Source organism: Marmota marmota, unplaced genomic scaffold, assembly GCF_001458135.2.
Source record: "Marmota marmota marmota unplaced genomic scaffold, marMar, whole genome shotgun sequence".
Lineage (NCBI taxonomy): Eukaryota > Metazoa > Chordata > Mammalia > Rodentia > Sciuridae > Marmota > Marmota marmota.
The window spans coordinates 1206996-1228849 of NW_025999990.1; the positions used below are offsets into that span (position 1 = coordinate 1206996).

Here is a 21854-nt window from a genome sequence, read left to right on the forward strand (position 1 = left end):
TAATGTAAATGTTACATAAATAATTGTTGTATGGTATTGTTTACAGAATAGTGACAAGGAAAAAAAAAAGCTTGTACACGCATGTTCTGACAGATTCAGTACCCATGGATACATATGGCCAATGGTACTATGTTAGCAGGTTGGGATGTGAATTAAAAAAAAAAAAAAAAAAAACACTGATAGAATTTCAGAGACACACATTTCCTTTGAAGAATTTTCCTCAATCTATGGAAAATGATTATAGCTTCCATCTTTTTAAGCCATTTCTGTTATAGTATCCAGGTTGCCTTCTCTCCCAGATGCTTCAGGGCCTATAGAGGCTCTAATCTCTAGAAAAACACTACGGGCAAATTTACCCCATTTCTTTTGACAACAGGGCACATGAATGTGAGACTTCCACATTAAATCAATTTAAACCTCACAGTAACCCCTTCAGTTATCATGTGATCTAAATTTATCATTCTGATAACTATAGGTTTCATTTAATAGGGTTAGAAGTCCTATGCTGGAATAATCAACAATGACTCACAAATAAATGATCTCCCTCCCACTTCAAGCCCCAATCACAGCCTTTCTTATTCTTTTTTTTGAAACTGTCCAGATTTCACAAAAACTCACCTGGGAAGTACGGGTATATTCTTCATATAATCTATCATATTCCCGGCTTTTTTCTTGAAATTGAGTGTTATATTCATGTAATTTTTTCCCCACAGCTTCAATATTATCTTCTTTGACAACTTGATCCTAAAAGGATGGGGGGTTAGAGGGGAAAAAATGAATTTAGTTGGTAAGGTATTTAATCAAATTACTACTGTTTAAAGATTTTTTTTTCCATGTTGCCAATTTTGTTAATCTTGCTATTTGATTTAGCAATTTTGTGGCATGTAAAAAGTTTTTCAAACATGATTCCATGTAATTTATGTGCTTTAAAATTTTCTATAGGTTTGAAAGTATCTTGTCTCCACATTATGATAATATGAGGAATTCAGTTTTGATTACCTGTTGGTATTTGGATACTGGATAAAGTAATTTCACATCCAGTTTGGGATTGTACTGAGCTAGAGATTCATTCCGGTAGTGGTTTATTAGTTCAACCACAGAATTGAAGGTTAATGGGTCAGAGAAGCCATATTTTCCATCTCGGTGAAATATTTTGATTAATTTGTTATTTCCTCCTTTCCTGTAAATACAAAAGAAAAATAACAGTATTAAAATTTCTTAATAAAGAAATATGATTTTATGTCACAAACACCCCAACTGCAGCTGCGTTCTGAGACTCACCTTAGTGTAAGAGTATAATCGCCGTGCATTTTAGTAGAGGCATCTCGTACCAAAAAGGTTCCATCTGCTGTATCTCGAAGTTTTTCATTCACTTCTTCCCTGGAATGAACAGAACACAAGACAATGCTTGCCTTTTGAATTCAGTAATCATAGGTTTACATTCTTTCTTTTTAACATTTTTTTAGTTGTTGATGGACCTTTATTTAATTTATTTATATGCAGTGCTAAGAATTGAACCCAATGCCTCACACCTACTAGGCAAGTGCTCTACCACTGAGCTTCAGAGTTACAACCCCAAACCCTATATTCTCTCTCTCTTTTTTTATATATATATTTTTAAGTTGTGAATGGAACTTTATTTTACTCATTGATACATGGTGCTGAGAATCTAACCCAGTGCCTCACACATGCTAGGCAAGTGCTCTACCACTGAGCCACAACCCTACCCGCTACATTCTTTCTTAATAGACTTTTTTTGCGGGGTGGCACTGGACATTAAATCAAGGGCCTTGTGCATGCTAGGCAAGTGTTCACTCAGCCCCAATAGACTGTTTTTTAGAGCAGGTTTAGGTTCACAGCAAAACTGGGCATCAAGTACAGACAATTTCCATATTCTAACCCCTTATAGATTTATATTTAGATGTTACGTTTTTAGAGTTTACTAATTCCATATTTGTTTATAAGAACATATTAATTCCAATGTCATTAAAAATAGGTACATGAGGGCTGGGGGGTGCAACTCACTGGTAAAGCATTTGTCTAGCATTTGCAAGGCCCTGGGTTCGATGCCCAGTACCACAAAAAAAAAAAAAAAAAAAAAAAAAAAGTATTCACTTTCATATTGGTATATCTATACTACAAAGATTCCACTTATTTTTTCAATCAATGTCCCTGACAAACCAGCACAGAAATTATTCCTAAAAGGCTTTCCTCCTACCACTCTCTACTCTCCAAAAAAAGCTAACTGGGGGAAAAAAAAAAAGACATTTTATGTTACTGTGTTTAAGACAATAATATTAATGATCACAGTTCTGCTCAACAGAGAATGCCTCTACATTTTGCCTTGAGGCAGTGCCATGTTACCTTGGTGCTTCCCTGACATCTCTGTCAATAATAAAACTTCCCAGTTATTAATTTCCTGGGGCATTGAGCTCCCACAGTGCTCTAGCGCCCAGGGACTTTTTTGGTCGTCTTTGGAAAAGAACCAACTATACTTCATGCTTATGTTGGAGGATATCCTAAAAATGGAATTTAGCAAGCTGGTGCTTTTCTTTCTCTTCATCTAAAACTCTGTATCGACTGAAAATGAAGAGTTCTGGGCCTTACCTCGAGATCTCTCCCCAGTACCATTCAGCATCCTGTAAGGAAATATTGTTGTTCATACTGTTGTTGGCTGCAGTGGTGGGTTTGGGCGGTTTAGGAGGCAGTGCTGCAAGTGAAAGAGAAAGGAAAAGTTGTTTGCAATTCCAACTCCAACTGAACATTTAAACTTAGACCTATTTTTTTTTCTTCAGATAAACATTTCCATTACAACAAAGAAAAAAAGAAATTGGAAATAGACACCCAGTAATTCACAATTCCATACACGATGAAAGACAGTTAAAAGAAAATTTTAAGAGTGTGGCTCAAAAGGAAACGAAACTGAAAAGGAGAAGAGGAGACTGACAGGCACAGAGAATCTAGAGATGAACAAATAAATTGGGCTGGCCATGTAAATAAATTTCAGAGTAAACCCAGAGTCATGAAATTTTCTATATTTCTAGATTTTAGCTATATTAAAGTTCTATGCCTGGTCAAATCCATCTAAAGTAAGAAACTATGAACATGAGCAGCAGGAGTAACATGACTTGGCTTTAATTCTTACTTAATTATAAAAGACAAATTTGGTCTCTGTCTTCCACAAATGCTATTGCACTAATAAAAAAGCTCATCTATAGCAGTATGTTTTAAGAGGAGGAATTGTTTTTCTCTAATCTTAGTATTTCAGGCACTGTTCTGCCAAAAGCCACTTTAAGAAACTCATCTGTGACCTAAATCTCCTTAGTATTCACGTTAATATTCTGCTGGATAAATTGTGCTCTATGTGCCAGGTCTGGTTAAAAATCCTATCCCCTTTCTTCAATGTCAAATCAGTATTCATATATGAATTGGTGACAAATAAAAGGCTGCAGTGTTTCTTAATTGGGGGGCACTAACATTGAAAGAAAACAATTTAGGAAATAAATCTAGGATTTGTAGCTAAATTTAAAGGCATAAGTTTTAAAGCACTGTTATTATTTTAATTTATATAAAAATTATTTCAGATGTTTATCAAGAACATTTTACAAAGACCGGGACTAAATAATGAAAAGCCACCCTTTTATCATATAGTATCTTAATAAGAGAATAAGCCATCTCTATATCTGACTTAGAATAGTTTCTCAACAGTTTCATTGAGAACTAAGTTGTAATCACTGCCACATTTTACGTGCTTTCTAAAGTACCAAGTGTTATCACTGCAAAGTACCACACTATTCTCATCCACTGTCAACAGAGAAAAGCAACACAAAGGATGCATCCTTTTAATTAAAGGAACAATATACTCCAACTAGCAAAGGATCACAATTAACAAAAGACACCAGTAAAAAAGTGGAATATAATTCAGATCCATTCAAGTAAGAATCAGCATTTACCCCACACAGCTTGAGCTGCTTCCTTCCCCAGGCAGTCAAACAATCTGTTTAATAATCAAACTAATTTTTATCAATGGAACAAATAAATAAAAATAGCAATCGACAGAGGATCTGTTATGGCAGCTTCCAAAAAATTAAAAAGCCACAAATTTAACTGACTTGCTCCATTAATATTGCAGTATTACCTGGTGGATCCATTTCTATATAAAACATCAAGTCTGTGCCACAGTTTATATCTGTCTTGGCATATTCTAAATCCAGGTCTTCCATATTCCAAACAGTGTTGTACATTTGTGCGAGAGTTTCCTTGGCTGAGCTCAGTTATAAGAAAAGAGTCCGGCTTTCTTTGTAATGGTGTCTTGGAATTCATTTTAAAACCTATAAGGGGCTGCACTGTAACCTATTACATCACACATCCCAGCCAATCAAGTCAGAAAAATGTCACCAGACCACTCCTGCTTCATCAGTTCTCCTCTATGCCAGCCTTCACACAGTCCCAGCCTCACCAAGGACCCACACGGAACAGAACTGCCATGTACATATGCTCAGCCTTTCCAAAGGTGTTTAATTTGACTGTTCTCCTCCAGCAGTGAGTTTTCTAATTCCTTTTTTATTACTCCTTGCAGCATGGTACGCTCCGCTGTTGGCAGGTTGACAACAGCTGATACACTGCAGCTCGTAGCTTTTTTCCCCCTAGTGCATCTGTGTTTATAGATAGCCTGGCCATTCCTTCGTGTAAAAATCTTACAAAGGCATCAAAAGGTTATCCTTAAGCTATACTTTACAGTCCTTAAATACCAACCATATATATTAAAAGCAGAAAGGATTGAGACTAGCTTTTTAATTTGAGTCCTCCAAAATTCACTGAAAGCTTAGAACTTAAACACTCATCATTCTACCATATTAGAAAGGGCAATTAAAAGAAAATGTACAGAATTTTTTCCTCTATCAAACATGCCAAACTTAAAAACGAGATTTCATAGAACAATGAAAATTCCGCATTTTACTGTAGAAATGAAGATGCCTACTGTTTGCAGAAATAATAAACATAATTGTCAACATTCCTTATTAATGACAATTTTAATATAACTAACATAACTGGGAAAAAATGCTTCTTTCAAAAAGAAGACATGTGTCAGAATGCAGAGTTGAAGAACAGTGATCTTTCCAAAGTATTCCACTGATGAATCCATCTTCAGTGCAAGCTGCTTGAAGGGGAGGGTGAGGTAATCTTTTTTCCCCCTTCTAGATCAAATGCCTCACTCAAATATTCCTCTTTAGCAGTATTTAAAGAAATCAATTTTCCTACAAATCTAATAATTTTGGTTCTTAAAAAACCATTCTGCATATAAGTCTGTCACCCTTACTGGAGCCTAATGGACATTCCCACTGTGACCCAATCACTTTTGACATTTACAATATGTGTGTGTGTGTGTGTGTGTGTGTGTGAGGGAAACCTTCTTACAATGTAAACGTGGCTCATTTAAAAAAAAAAAAAAAAACTATAGCAGGGCTTTGTGATCTATGTACATATGTATGTCACATATTTCTGTGAAAATTTAAAGAACACAGAAGCCCTTACAATTTAGGTTTAGACTTTCTATCAAATTTGGAATTACAAAACATATTAAAAAGCAAACCAAGGCACTGTATTCTCTGGGCACTGTTCACTTGGGTCCCCTACTTCGTGTTCCCCTATTGGAGAAGGCAGGCTCAACCTATTCCCTTCTACTTTTTCCCACTCAGCACTTCACTATTTGCCTAAGCATTTAGGTAAACTCAAATTCAAGTAAAAATGGCCAAAAAAGATTAAAAAAAAAAAAATGGTTGTGGTAGGATATGTCCTTGGGTAGGATTCAGGGGAAAAAATTATAGTTTAATAAAATGTTGACCCTCCCTCAAAAGTAAGGAGAGAAGTCCTCTGAGCACTGTGACCATGTAAGTCAGCCTAGAGGGCCACCCCCATGAATTTGGAAACACTTGGTGCAAGCCTTTTGGGTCCCTAGATCCCAGATAGCAAATGAAACCCAGCAGCAGGGAAGGGAGACAGGTGATTTTCCGTGGTCTATGTACACCCTGTACTGCCAACAACTTCCAGCTGATCACCTTGTAATTACCTCCTTCCGAACTTCCAACCTAAACCCCATCTTTCCCCCCTACTGTCCCCCTGCAGGACAGTAGGGCAGCATCTCTCCTAATCTTCCATCTGCTTTCCTCAGGCAGCGCTTTGCATGAACACGCACACTCCAAGCACGCACACCCACCCTGAGACAAATTACAGAGAGGAACCATTCGCAGATACAAAGCCACAGTGCAGAGAAGTGCACAAATGAAAGGCAACTTACTTTGCAGGTTATGCATTTCAACGGTTACCCTTTGAAATGCCTGTATCCGACAATGAAAAAAAAAAAATCCAAAAAGCTGTTCTTCCACCCAGTGGGCCAAGCCCGGGTGTCTCCCCCCTCCTGCTCCAGGCGGGCAGTGCTCGAGCCCGGCGCTGCGAGTACGCGCAGAGGTGGGGGCGCGCGGACCCTCTGTTCACACTGCCGGCTGGGCTGCGTTGCGCCTGTCCCTCCGCCCCGCGCCCCGCCCGCCCGCCCGCCGGGCCCAGCGAGTCCGGCCCCAGCAGCTCTTCCCCGCAGCCCGCTCACCGCCCGCTCCCCATTGAGAAGCCAACTGGATCGCGCTACTGTACAGGGGAGGGAAAGAGCCCAGGCGCTCGCAAGTCTCTCTCAGATAAAGATCGCAGCTTCATGATTAACTTGGGCAGGTTCAAATATTTGCTGAGCTAGGGATTTCAGGAGGGGGAGGGGAGCCAAAGTCAAAGTTGTCATGGGCTGACAAGTGGCCAATGCAAGACTAACTTGCTCATTTTCACCGAGGAAATGAGAAGACCATTGTAAGGGGGCTGAAAATAGTCTAAAAGGCTGTGGCGGAGCTCACTGGCTGGCTGACTCCCGGGGCTCAAGTAGCCGACAGTGAAGCAAGGCACTATGCACAGCCAAACACAGGAAGTGGCTGAGCTAGTTCAGCAAAAAATAGAATCAAAGCCTCGCTTGTAAAGGCCTGAACCTCTCACCACAGCCCAGAACACAGAGCCTTGCTCCTGTCCACCTCCTCCCCCACACTTGCACAAACTGCCCCACAGGTGTAACAGGAAAGCCCTTCTAGAGCATCTCAGGCTGGGAGCATATCACTCAGTTGCTCACAGTAGTGGGAGGGTATCCTCAGGAAGACTACTTAGAACCCCACAGCATGCCATACTTCATGACCACGAGGCATTAAGAAGAAGAAGAAGAAAAAAAAAATACTGTGGCTATTTTTATGAGATCAACTTCGTCTGATGTTTAAACAGCCATAAGATTTTCTAATAATTAAATGGTGTGCCTGCATTAGGTTTCTGTGCTGGCTACATGGGGCAAAGGGAGAAGGGCAGAAAAGGGCATACCTTTCTAGTGGATTTTCGTCCTTTATTTGGCAATGAACCAGACTTAGCAGTGCAGGCTACTCTTTAAAGAATTAAATGTTTTTTCCCCCCCTATAAAAATTTCCTGTTGCATCAACATAGATGGTTCTAATGTTATCCTGGAAACTGTATTACAATGCAAAAATCACAGAATCACCAGGCTTTAAAATCGGAGAGTAATTTAGATTATCACTTCAAATAATTCCTTGCATGGTACAGTAAAAATAACCCATACTTCTAATGTTTGGCCGTAAACTCTTTTCTTTGCCCACAGCCCCAGTTCCTTGCTTCCCTCTGCTAGAGAAAGTAAAGGTTCACAAGTGAAATTGAAGTTAATTTCTTTTGAGCTGCGTGCAAAAAAAACTTCACACCTATAAGGAAACTCTGACTTTTCCTGTCTTCTATTTTCAGCTTACTTAAATATGGGTTCTGTAAATACTACCCTCATACTCTGCATGGGAAGGTGACCCAAGGGTCTCACAGAGTGATAAAGGAGATGCGGGTGCTGACATCAAGTCCACACAGGCCACCAGCAGGAACCAAAAGACACACTCAAAATACCTGGCAAGTGGTGCTGATCCACAATGAAAATGACTTTACAATATTCTTTTGGTACAAGTGATAGAATATTGAAAAATTTTCCCAACAGAAAAGTCTATAAGTGAATCTGCCAATTGTCAGGGATAGAGAGTTAGTTCAGAGAATACCTTGTATGCTGAGCTGCATAATCTTGCCCTCCTTTTAAAAATAGCCCTCCTGAAGCTAAAAACATCAGCACATCAGTTTCTTAAGCATACCTATTTGGATTCAAATGATGTATCATGACAAAACCTAAATGGTAAGTCCAACAGTATATTTTCTATTTTAGAAGAATATTATCCACTGAAAAGCAGTGTAACTTCTAAAAGAAAGTCTTAAATTTGGAAACTTTGCTTTAAACAAACATCTCACAATATGTATAATCATCATCTAAGTGGTTCTACTACATTACTGAAAGTTTGAGTTCAATCTTTTCCTATTGAATTTTGGTCTTTGAAAAGTGATTTGTAAGACCCATGCTCTTTATTAGCTTAAAAAGAGAGCCCTCTGCTGGCGCCATAGAGTAACTTCGGCTTGGTATAAAACAGAACTTTTGTGTATATTTTGTGCTTCTCACACTATGTCCAAAATGTCATACAAATAAGTATAATTGTACAACTGTCATTTAATCCATATGATTCACTAATAAAAGCACAGCTGTCAAAATACTTGAGAAATGATTTTCATGTGGTTGCTAATCTCTTGTAGGAAAATTTGTGTTTTAATGAAAGCATTTATCTGGGACCTCAAAGACCCATCCATGTTGGAAATCTTGGCACATGTAATTAAAAGCTAACTTTTCTTTCTGGACTTTTAAAAAACAATGTGTACCTCCTTCCCTTTCCTCAGTGTTTTGTAAAAATCATTTCAGAAGCAAAAATAGGCCATGATTTCAGTTTTCAGCAGATTCAACCTCGTCGCTCCATCATTAAAATGTGTTAAAGTTATAGACTGGGTACTGTCTCTCAGATGTACAAGTCACCATCAAGTAGCAAATGCCACAAATGGCTTTCAACCTGGAAAGCTTCTTAGAGGTTTTTGTGGGCCATTATTAATGAACAACAGACCATTAAAAGGGGAGGCAGCCAAAAAAACAAAAGAAACAGAAAACACACACACACACACTCTCTCTCTTTCTCTCTCAAATGAACAAAAATCTTCACTTATGAAGGGAAGCATTCATTTTACACTTAATTTTTAACTTAAAACAACTTAGACAGAGGGCCTTTCAGGATGATGCAAATGCAGTACTTTATATCCAATGTTCTTAATGACCCTGCACTAAGGACAATGCCCATTTACATTTATAAATAAACTCAGGTTTACATACACACAAACTCGGACATATTCTACAAGGTGTCTGAAAAGGCAGGTCCATTGCCTAGCAGAATAAAACTCTTCCCCTATAATTTCCCTTCTGGCCCCATCCCTTAAGAAAAGGCTGCACTGTGAAAACAAAAACTAAGCATTCCCCTCAACACATGCACACCGAAGAGCTCACATCTCTTTTTCAGAGCTCAAATAAAATTATTTTTTGATGAAACTTAGAGCGGCTTGCCTCTGTTTATTCCTACCCATCTCAATGCATGCAATTTTTTTTTCAAGGTTTCATTTCTCACCGTAGAAACGACCTTCTAATGTCAGACCACATTTTAAACCCAATAAAAAATAAATCAGAGAAAAGTAAAACTTTTTTTTGAAAGTCATTTCCCTGTACCTTAGTGCTTGCTTTAGTCTTGGTTGGAAACCAACCCACAGCATTTAAAACAAGATTTATGAATCAGGCTCTTCAGGATGAATGTTTTGCAATGTGTTGGTGGTTAAAAATTAACTTTGACAGGTGTAGAAGGGCATGGGGGAGAAAGAGTCATTTATTTTCTTCTCTAGGCTTGAGGGTACAATATTAGACTTCAATTATGCTACATTAATATTTCTGAATATACCCATGAAATCTGAAATATGTAAATACACTTATAATGGGTGGCATTCAAAAGCACCCTGCATTAAATGAAGCTGTTTTTACTTTGGTTGCCCTATAGAAATCTATATTAGCTACCTAAGTAGCGTAGCTATAACACATAATGATTCCAGAAAACTTGCTATTTACCACCTTAAAATATATCTAAGACTTTTTTTTTTTTTTTTTGGATACTGGGGATTGAACTCAGGGGTACTTAACCATTGAGCTATATACCCCAACCTTTGTTTGTATTTTTTAACTTAGAAATAGGGTCTCAGTTGCTAAGGGCTTTGCTGAGTTGCAGAGGCTGGGTTTGAACTCGTGATCCTCCTGCCTCAGCCTCTTGAGCCACTGGGATTACAGGTGTAAAGATTTTGATCAACAAAGGAAATGGCAAACTATCAACAAAGCTCTGAAAACTTCCTTTGTATGGATCACCTTCCTAAACCTTAGTTTCTCTGTCTGAAAGTTTATCAAAAAAAAATATAATATATTTAGATGATTATTATGCTAGGCCTAGTTCTAGGCTAGAATTAGATCAAAAAAGAAGGGGAAAAAAACCACCTTTGTCCTTGCCCTGCAGAAAGGTAGTTGAAGAGGTTAGTAAAAATAATAATAATAATAATTAATTAAATTTTAAAAGAAACCTACAAAATGATTAAGAGGAAAAAGGACTTAGGGCATAAACTTATTGAATATGTCAACTTAACCTTCACAAAAAGCAGAGTAAGGACCTACTTGGGCAAAGACAAAGTGGATGGCACTGTTTACGAACACTATATATAATTTCACATTTTGTGCACTGTGTACACCTGGGCAATGTACATGGGGAGTGGCACTGAAGTCGAGGCCACTTCACCCAGCAAGCCACACACAGGACAAGGCATCATACGAAGGCAAATGCCTTGCTCCAAGCAATGCATCCAGTGTGGTTACATTTACCTAAAGTATCTCTTTCAGATTTGCATTAAAGCCCTATCTATGAACATGGAGTCAATGGGGAGAACAGCGCGACAGAATTCAGACAACCTTCTGGTTTGAAGAATTAGAGCTGCAGAGTGAGCCTAGCTTTGGCAGGGTCTGGTTTTTGTTTGTTTGTTTGTTTATTGGTTCTTTTTAGTTATACATGGTAGAATCCATTTTGATATAATTATACAAGCATGGAATATATCTTATTCTAATTCAGACCCCAGTAACTCTCCTTCCCCTTTTTACTCCTTTCCTCTATTGATCTTTCTTAGCAGGGTCTGATAAATAGTTGACACAGTAGAGTCTTGGTATTTGTTAGCTCATTAATCCTCATAACAACCTGAGGAAGAGGTCTTATCCCCATTTTGCAGTCTGGAAAACAGTATGGAAAAGCTGAGTGACTTGAGAAAGCAGGTAAGTAGCAAAGATGTGAGCTTCAAATCCAGATATAGCCAATTGAGAAATCCTGGCTTCTTTCCACTGCACATCTGACAGAGTGGTGCAAAGGCTTACCCCGAAAGCTACCAACATTGCCTTCTGTGTCTTTGGTATATGTGACCTGTAGGAACACACTCATGTATTTTTAGCTTATCATCTGCTGGAAACCTCAGAGGACTTTGTGGACACTGAAAGCAGCTCCATTGCTTGAAAAGTTCTGAAAATCCAAGTAGCAGGGAACAGGCTCGAGGGGTTGGGGGAGATGACTACTCTCATTCTCTATAGGCTTTAGTATCTTCATGCTCCAAATGACAGAGTGGGACAATGCTTTCAACTCCAAAATGATGTTTTTTATGATAATGTCACTTAAAATATAGTCATGTATTGCAAAGTCAGGAACACGTCCTGAGAAATGCATCATTAGGGAATTTCATGGTTGTTCAAACATCATAGAGTGTGCTTATACAAACCTCGATTTTATAGCCTACTACATACCCAGGTTAGATGATATAGCTACCACCTTATATGAGACCAATGTTGATCAAAACATTACTATATTACTGCTTTTGTAAGATATAAAGCCATTATTTTTGTACCTTGCGATTTACTTAAACCTTTAAAGTCTATGAATCAAAATGCTATTTCTCCTTCCCCTATTCAAATTGTACCTATCTTTCAAGGTCCAATTCAAGTCATATTACTTCCATGAACTTTTTCTATCTATTCAATTGCCCTAAAAAGTCACCAGATACATCTCCAAAGTTCAGTATTTAATTAGATACTATGTGCTTATGAACCTTAATTACATTGATATTATGCCTTAAACATCATCAGCTTTATCGTTTCAAGTTCTACCTGGTAAAAACTAGAAATTATGTCTATTTGGTCCCATAATAGACAGTTCTTTTTGTCCCTTTTAAATAGCATTCAGGTACTCATTTCTACACACAGTAACAAAGTTATTACAAACAATTGATTTATGACCATTCACTGGAGATGTGCCAGAGCTGTGCTTCCAAAGCACTCTGGTACTAGCACATGCTGGGGTAATGATGAAGGACTCTGGTAAGGTGTCACAGGCCTAACAAATCATTTCTTTACCTCGGGATGCTCTGTCAATCATCTGTGCTGGAGTCATTCCCAAATACAAAGGTATTCAGGGTAAGGGTATTTTTCCCTAGCAGGTGGGGAGTGCAATGTTTTCACAAATGAGAGACACTGAGGCATCCATTGAATTCCAAGGGGCCTAGACAATTTGCAGAGTGCCTAAGAGATAGCACACAAACGGGAAAACGGCTTAAGACTAGGTTTTAAAAATTACTTGGATTTAATTTTTTTTTTTTTCCTGGGATGATCCAGCAAATGTTCAAGGCTTTGTCATTCTGTAGCAGAGCTGATGGAACTAATCCTCCTTTGAAACTGGCACACCAGTTTTTAAGCAGAGGAACACAGGGTCCTTTGACACATCAAGCAGCTTTAAAGGTACATTATGAAAATGGTTGCTGATAAACTTTTACTTTGGTGGAATTAGACTAAGACTGATAGAAGACACTTAACCAGTTCACACCAGCCAGACTGATCAAACTCTACCACTGATTCTACTATACTTTGTATAGTAGAAGTTCTCAAAGGTTCCATGTGACAAATTTATTTGTAGGTGTCTGGCAAGTCCTGTCTGGCTTTGAGATTCCACATGTCCCCCTGATGGGAATGGCAGAAGACCACTAAAGAAGACCAGGGTCACTAAAGAATCCCTAGCTCTTTACCGTATGTGTACTGTTAGGGCCCCACTTTCTCTCTCTAATATATACTTCAACAGTGGTCAGAAGGGAGTGAAAGGTCCTTGCTCAGCTCTTTGGCTCAGGGGCCTGCCTATTCTTGTTGGTCCTCTTCCTTCCCAGCCTATGTGATTCATCTAGGGGTGCATAGTGAATAATGGCTCAAGTGCCATGTTCCATGCCCCACTCTCATTCTTTCCTACTAAGCCTGAATGCCGACACAGAGCTCAAGACTACAAATGACCCAAGTAATCATATGAGATGAAATCTTTTGGCCCCCACTGGACTGAAGCCTAAGGCATCTATTGACTATCTTTTTAGAGGCAGTTTTCCTACAATTCTGGGCATGTTAAACATTCTGCTTGCTGTAATTTGGAGCACTGGAACAGACTGTGCTTGCCTTATCTACTAAACCTAATGCCTCTCACTTTTGTTACCATTTTTTGGACTTGTTCACAATAGAATCCTGTAGAAGTTCTACATTTTGAATGGTCATCTCCCTCTCTCCATGTCCAATCCCTGCAGATGGGGTTTAAGCCCAGGTCCTTGCCTCTTTGGGGCTCTCCCATCTAGATGTAAATAATCAAAGCTGCCTCTGCAATATCTGATAGAAAAGCACAACTTAACTCTATTGCATGACAGTGGTGCCTGGGTCCCCAGGCCTGTGAATACAAAGACAACCACAGTAATCTGCATGCATTACCTATAATGAATAATAAATTCATGGTGCTTCATTTAAATTCTATTTATAAATCAAGACTACAGGCAACACTTTCTACTGGTCCTGAAACTTCATTTCACCTATAGGTCCTTTAATGCTATTCTAAATGACCACAGTCCACAAGTGTATAGCAAAGTGAGATCTTTTGGACTCTCCACAGTTTAAAAAAAAAAAAAATCACTTTAAATTACATAGCCCACATTTCCTGCTTTGTTAAATGGCTAACTGAACACCAGCCTGCTTTCAAAGAAGTGCCTGGCTTGCTCTAACTTGCTGCAGTGAACACCGGGCTTTCACGCTGCTTGCACTATTGAAAATGTTTATTTTGATAGACATTTCTCAGCATACTCACTTCCAAAAATCACACTCCAAAATGTTTTAAAATTATATAATAATTATAAACCCCCTACTTTAGAAGTATTAGAAAGAAAAATAAAAATGTCAACAACTAAAATGAACTCCATAAATTTACTCAACAACTAGAGGTCCAGAAGTTGGTGGGTCTAGGGAACTCACCCAACTCTCATCTAACACCAAGACAACTCATAATCTGCAAATGCTGAAACCTGGGTGTTTATCGTACTCACAACTATTCTTTTATTTTTTTCTGTGAATCACAAGTAAAATATTACTGTGGATTGTAATTCTACCATACCAAAAACTTACCTTACTTCAGAGGAAGTCTGAAGCCACTGCTTTTAAGGTTTAAAAACACCCACACAATGAGAGAATGTTGAATGTCACAAAGCCTTACCTGGTGCTGGCTGTCGTTCATTCCATTCAGTGGAGATTAAAATTTCTATAACTTTTATGAAGTGTTCAGTATTATCAGAGCTGCAAGAAAGAGAGTTTTGTTAGAAACCTCATCACTAAAAACAAATTCGTTTCATTTATACACATTCAAGTGATATTTGTGGTAAAAATCTGCTCATGTTTTATGAAGCAGTTTCTTTAGAACACAGTTAATGATGGATCATTTTAGGACTACCCTCCTCACCCCCAAGTTCATGAGTCCCTTTTTTACTTACCTAGCTGCTGGGAATCTAAAAAGCATAGGGCTGAAAATTTCGGAGAGCACTCTTGCATTCAAGAAATTTTTGCTGGAGGTTTGAGAGAGCTTGAAGAAATGTTTTAGCAAATACTGAAGTGTAAGCCAATACTGATGAGGTATGTTAGGCGACCTAATAAGCTTCTTTAACAGCTGGATATAGTCTTCGGAGCTTTGTACTTCTGCAAGTTAGGAAAGAGAAAGAAAAAGAGTAAGACTGTTTCTGGGTACCAGTTAATGCATACCAAGACCAGTCCTGTTCTTTCCTTTAGCTACAGAAGGAGTCAATTAAAAGTCTTCAGGAGAATGGACGTTTGTTCTTCTTATTAGAAAATGAATTGTGAGAAAGAAAAAAAAAAAGTCAAATAGAAATGCAAGAAACTCTTTGTGTAAAAAACCACAAGATGTTCAGGGTGTGATGGTTGAAACCTGCCCACTATTGAGTGGCTTCAAGCGATTGGTTAATTCTGAGGAGCATCAGATAAGTAGCACAGGTTTGACTTTGAAGGTTATGGACCACAATTTCCTGTCCCCAAAGCAGTGAACGGAGACTTCTCTAACTGAATCCTCATCCTTCAGTAAAAATTGTTATGGGCACCTGGGAAAGATGGCCAAGAACATCCCCAGTCACTGGGTTTTATCCTGGGTCCCTGAATCTCACACTGGTATTTGGAACACCATGTCCTTCAGATAGAGTGATCTTTGTTAATACTGATCAAAGGTTAAGAATTAGCCAGTTCAACATGTGGACAATCTTATAAGCAAATGAGATTCTGGGTCTTCTATTGGATGTCCTGATAAGGAAGGGAATTCTTGGTGGTAGTGAGAGGGAGAGGAGGCTTACTACTGATATTTCCTAAATACCATCTCCTTATATGCAGCACTTCACAGAGTTTACAGCATATCCAGATCCCAATATATGTTGAAAGAGGTTTTCAGAAGAGAAAACAAACCTTGGGCTAAAGAAATCATTTCACTGTAAACAGCTACTGGAATGACAGGATTTGGTAAGTCCAGGAGATAGCGTTTGAAAGCGTCTGCTAAAACTTGCACATCGATCATTTCCAAGTCCAAGGAGGCGGCATCTAGGAAAGAACCATTTTAAGAAATATTTCAGACGTTTATCTAACAGTTGGGCCAATTTTCCAAATGTGGGACTTAAATGTGACACAGGAAAGGAAGCAAAATGAGGGCAAATATAAGACATGGAATATTTATTAGTAGTGTTTCTCAGAGGCCTTGCTCCTAAATTTGGGGTAGAACAATTTTTCTTTATGTAGATCTACCCCATGTGTTATAAGCATTTAGCATTTTTGGCTCCTTGCCATGATGCCAACATATTCCCAGACTTTGAGGCAATGAAAAAAAATAATAATGTCACTGTTACGGGTGAATTATGTCCCTTCCCGATTCATATGTTGAAGCCCAAACCCTAAGAACTTGGAAAGTGATTATATTTGGGGATAAGGCCTTTAAGAGCTAGGTAATTTTGTTACAATGAAGCCATTGGGGTAGGCCCTAGTCCAATGTGATGAGATCTTTATAAGAAGAGGAGATTAAGACACACAGAGAAACAAGGATGTGTGCACAGAGAAAAGACCACATGAGGACACAGTGAGAAGATTGTCATCTGAGAGCCAAGGAAAGAGCCCTCAGAAGAAAGTGAGCATGCCTACACCTTCATTTTGGATTTCCAGCCTCCAGAACTGTGCGAGTGGCATTTCTGTGGTTTAAGCCACCTAGTTTGTGGTATTTCGCTATGGCAGCCCTAGCAAAGTAACATAACCCCACATTCCCAAATACCCTCTGGAGGGTGGGTCTGCCTGATTGAGAAGGGAGGATGAGTCACAAGGAAATATTGCCCAAAATCACAAGAGCAAAATAAGCAAAGCAAATTCCCAGATTGTCTCAGACATAAACTGATACATACTGCATCTCAGAATTAATATAAATCTAACCTAACAGAGTGATAGATTAAATAGTAAGATACTACAGACTTTCAGCTGTCAATCAAGAAAATCCATAAAAATAATTTGAACAGTTTCAGAATGTTTCCCCCTAATGGTGACTGTTACTAATCTAACCTGTGGGCATCAGACCATCTCTGAAAAAAAGATAAGATAAGCATATCTGCCTAATGGATCTCTCAGCTGGAAAAGAGGTCAAGCAATTCAATAAAGGGGTGATGCTAATCAAAAAATGCCGTCTGAGCACTCACTGTGTATGATGCTCTGAGTCCTTGCAATAGAAAAAGGCACTATGCCCAGCAGAGAGGAGGAGTGCAAGGAGCAGTTGTTCATAGACATCTAAAAACAAGGACAGGCATTTGGCCACTATTGAAGGATGCTCACTGGTAATGAAGGATAACTTGAGGAAAGTTATTTGGGACTCAGGTATTCAGCAGAGAACAAGTGGGTCAATGTCCAAAGCACTACATTTTTATACAGCTTCTTTAACTGTAGAGTTAAGAGTATATTGGAAAGGAGAGCTGCTGGAAGTAAAGGCATTGGTTTTGGTAATGAAGCAAAGGGATGGGGTCTGATTTCTAGTGCAGATAGAAGCCAGCAAGACATTATCAAGAAATAATGCAACTGGTAACTGGATTGGGCAGTGGACTGAGAAAGAATGAGAAAGTATCCAATTATCGAGTTGCCAAAGAGTGAGTGAGTAGAAGGCCATGTCCTGGACTAAGTATGATATTATAAATCCCCCTAAGATGAGACCAAGGTCACAGAGATTCATTGGACACATCATTACCATAAGCCAAACTTGCCTCACTAAGTAGGTGAATGTTAGGAAAGATAACTACACAGCACTACAAACTTCTAAGAAAAGCGAATCTGGTATAAGTCGCGGCTAGGTTGGTTTGAGAAAAAGGTGAAGAGGCAAGGGCTGGGGGTGTGGCTCAGTGGCAGAATGCTTACCTAGCGCGAGTAAGGCCCTGGGTTCAGTACCCAGCACCAGAGGGGAAAAAAGAAGGTGAAGAAACAAAAAGTTCTATATCCCTTAAATATCCTATTAAGAGCTAAGCAGAAATACCTGACACCTCCAACAAGTAAGAGAAGGACTAAATTAGGTCTTTGCATACAGAACCAACATTGAGTGTGCGAATACTAGTGTAACAAAATATTGTTCAATAAAACTGTATATGTATCATGATAGTAACTCTCCACAGTCATCAACTGCTTGGCAAGCCTCTAGCTCCTTGTGTACTTCACCCCTGTATGCTTCATTTAATATATCTTTGCCCAGCAAATTAATATTACTGAATTTGCTCATCCTGAAAAATGTGTGAAGCCATTTGGCCATGGTGTATGAACATCAAGACTAAATATTCGCATGTCCCTCTGTCAGGCAGGGTTCCCCTCTGTTCTCCTACAGTGCTGATGAGCCATGCCTCCATCAAGACAGCTAGTAAACAGTATGGTAGTGATGCAGGATGATGTGTCTCCCCTATCAGACAGAGGGTGCTGCAGGAGCAGGCAGGGGCTGTAGCTCTCACCCGCTCTTCCTACATCCCTCAGTCCAGCACACAGAAATGTGCTATGTGTTTGTGGATTGAACTACATAGTCCTCAGAGTGATGTTAATTTCAAAGCCCTTTCCTATGACACGTGATGTGTTTCCCAAGGAGCTCTTACAGTGTTTGAAAGAAATTACCTCACACCAGGTCTTTGGCTAACTCACCACATGTCAACTTCCACTACAGTTCATGGAGCAGTATGTTGTATTACCATTATCATCATCATCATTATTTGTAATATAACTTCTAAAGTTTCTTGGAGTTTCCAACTTCTAGGCTATGATACTCCTTTTCTGCATTAAAACCATCTCAACACGCTCTTCCAAAAGCTACCACAGCTATTCTGAGATGACTTTTGAAGAGTCATACAGTCTTTACCAACACCTTACCCTACCTTTCCACTGGAAAGATGCCACCACCCCACCACTATCTAGGTTAGTGGTTCCCATTGTGAGTGGGGTGGGCCGGGAGACATCTGGCAATGTCTAGACATTCTTGAAGGTCACAACTGGGGGAGGTTGGCACTCAGTGGGTGGAGACTGGGGATGTGGCCAGACATCCTGTAATGCGCTGACAGTGTCCTCCACTCTTCTTGACAAAGAATTATCCACCCTAACATGCCAATAGTGCCAAGATTAAGAGCCAGATTCCTGTGAAGAGGAATCAGAAAGTGTCAGGAGAAAATTCATACTGTTAATACTCAAATGAGAAAAGGGGGGAAGAAATAATTCATTTTAGGGCAAAATAGTGGGGAAAGAAAAAAGAAAAAAAGAACAGAACAAGGGCTTTTGAAGCCAGAACTGTTTGGCTATAAGATACAGCTTTACCACTCAGCCACTGTGCAATGTGAGTGAATTTACCTACCTAAGGGTCAGCTTCCTTTTCTGGAAGTTAAAGTAACTAATGCTTATAAGTTTAGTGTGTGGATAAAATAAATTAACTTAGTAGGTGTTAATAAAAGGAGGCTGCTGTCCCCTACATTTGTTCTTTTCAGATGCTAGAAATTCACAAGGTTGAAGCTTTCTCCAGAATATTACAGTATTTTAATGTATTGAACAATTTTCAAGCTGGAAACAGAATTAGCAAATCCACTTCCAAGTCTGCTTACTTTTCGGGGGCAGAGGATAGATTCATTTTTTTATAGCCCAGAATTTAAATGAAGCCAGCTTTTCATATGTATGTCTCGATTTCAAAGGGGGAGGAAAACTGCCAGTCAAAATATATTGTTGACGTGAATCTTGGTTGTTTACACCATCTCAAGGTGGTGTGAATTTTTTTTAAGCTAATGTGCATCATTTTGTACTGGTCACATTTAAAAACCTAACCACTATTTCATCAGTTTCTGAGGTCTAAACATTTCCTGTGACTTTTAACATGTTCAATTTGACCAACTTTCTGACCAGAACACTTATCTCTATGTCAATTGGTTGAGGACAAAATTCATTGTTTCCTTAATACACTGGTAATATTGTTGGAAATACAGAAAAACAAGTCTTTTCACCTTGAATTTTCTGCCAAACAACTTGTAATGACCTACTCTGTGGGAAGTATAGAAGATATAGCAGCAAAGAGGATTTGCACTGTACGCGCAAGGCTGATTTCCAGGTACAAAGGGGAAATACAATTTAAACAATTTTTTTTTCAAAAAAATGTTAAAACATTTGTGCAGTACATTTTAAGTGAAAATATTTATTGATAAAGAATTAGACTTGGGCTGAGTTTGTAGCTAGCGCAGTGGTAGAGTACTTGCCTAGCTTGTGTGAAGCACTGGGTTTGATTCTCAGCACTGCATATAAATAACTAAAATAAAGGGCCATTGACAACTAAAAAAAAAAAACAACAAAAGAACTAGTTTCATTCTTTTCTCCAAGAAACATCTTTTAAAAAAATTTTCCTAAGTCAGCTTATTCTGAAGCTGCCTTAAATTTCAATTCTCATTTACTAAATACCACCACATAAGCAGTCCTGTACAGTTGTACTTCTAAGAAGCTTCACTTAGGACCAAGTTTTACTCTTTTTTTTTTTGGTTCAAGCATTCAAATTCAGTTGAAATATCATGTGAGATTGAAAAGTATCTTTCTAAAAAGAATAAATATGCCATGAGGGAATAAAGGACTTGAGATATCCTAGAAGTTGACATGAGAAAATTATCCATGTAAATAACAGCAAGTAAACCAATTGTACAGTTTTTTTCCTTTATGGCAAAGGAGGGAGTAAGCAAATATAAAGCCACCACTTGGCTGAATTGTTGTCATTTGCCCAATGGTGTGCTGGCGCTGGTTTGTCCTGGCTCTTAGGCGCCAACTGTCCTCAATTCTCCCCAGCTCCACATTCAGTGACATCACGTTGGTTAGCTTGAAATCAACCACAGTGGGGATATTTATGCCACAGAAATGGGCAGATGTTACAAACCAGGGCTTCTTTCCAGAGAGTTGATTTGCCAGTACGTGACTGAATAAAACAATCAATATCATTCTGTTACTTGATGTATGTATGTATGCATGAAAAACCGAGCAAGCAAGAAAGGAAAATAGCATGTCAGCCAGCCAGATGGGGCAGTGGGTGGGGACAGGAAAAGAAGAAAGAAAGGGGAATGAAAGGAAGAGGATGTCAGATGGGACACCCTCATATAAACACTGTTTAGCTGATCCAGATGGGTTTAATGTGGCCAACAGAAAGGTCAAGGAAAGATGGTAGATGTGCAGAGCCAGAGAAATCCCAAGGTCATTTCTCTTCTCTGTAATTCTTGGAGAATGTAGGGGCCCATGGCTGTGATGATGGTCAACATGCCAGCAGGCAGGTGTACACACACCCCAACTCAGGAGACAAACATCAAAGGTTCATACTGGTTTATACTGTTAACACAATAGGGTGGAGGGAACTGTGCATGATTTGAGTTCCCTTCAAAGGGGAAATGTCAGTATGTGTGTGTGTGTGTGTGTGTGTGTGTTTGTGTGCATTACTGGAAGCAGCAAGGTGAGACCTACATTTCCCATTTGCATGTGTAGCTCTGTGACACTCACCACAATCAAGAAGCTGTCGTAATTCTGAAGGGTTGCTGGAGCTTTGTGTTCTGTATAGAGTCGAACATTCCAGACCTAGGGCACAAAACAGAACCATGTATGCCAAACACAGCTCTCTGGAGAACCTGTGAGCCTTCTGCCAGAGAGACATTCCAGTTTCCATGCCGTATCTATTCTAGATGTGTACCAAACATTCTTGGAAGTCAACTCCTACTATTAATCTTATCTAGCATGTCAATAATTTTGGCAAAACCAGCTGGCCACTAAGAAGCAAGTTAATCATGTTTATTAAATTATGGAATACATAAGAGTTTCCATACAGTAAACTACATGCTAACCTAGAGCTAGAAATCACAGGCCACGATTATTTTCCCAGTAAAGAGACCTAAATAGCTGG

At 39.0% G+C, this 21854-nt stretch overlaps 1 protein-coding gene across 3 annotated transcripts in view; it reads right to left on the reverse strand.

Moving 5' to 3' along the window:
* Pik3r1 (phosphoinositide-3-kinase regulatory subunit 1) overlaps nt 1-21635 on the reverse strand; it is a 29104-nt gene extending 7469 nt beyond the window's left edge. The window contains exons 1-8 of one of the 3 annotated variants that reach the window (XM_048806077.1): nt 21458-21635; nt 15866-15997; nt 14893-15094; nt 14619-14698; nt 2608-2710; nt 1282-1380; nt 1000-1180; nt 619-744 (exon numbers count right to left, since the gene is read on the reverse strand). In XM_048806077.1, coding sequence (XP_048662034.1) covers nt 619-744; nt 1000-1180; nt 1282-1380; nt 2608-2710; nt 14619-14698; nt 14893-15094; nt 15866-15997; nt 21458-21620 — 1086 coding nt within the window. In that variant the 5' untranslated portion in view covers nt 21621-21635. Of the gene's footprint in view, nt 1-618; nt 745-999; nt 1181-1281; nt 1381-2607; nt 2711-4138; nt 4964-6298; nt 6524-14618; nt 14699-14892; nt 15095-15865; nt 15998-21457 lie in introns of those variants that run through there. The other 2 variants (XM_015482286.2, XM_015482285.2) reach the window with 2 other exon arrangements.
* Between the last annotated feature and the right edge of the window lie 219 nt (nt 21636-21854).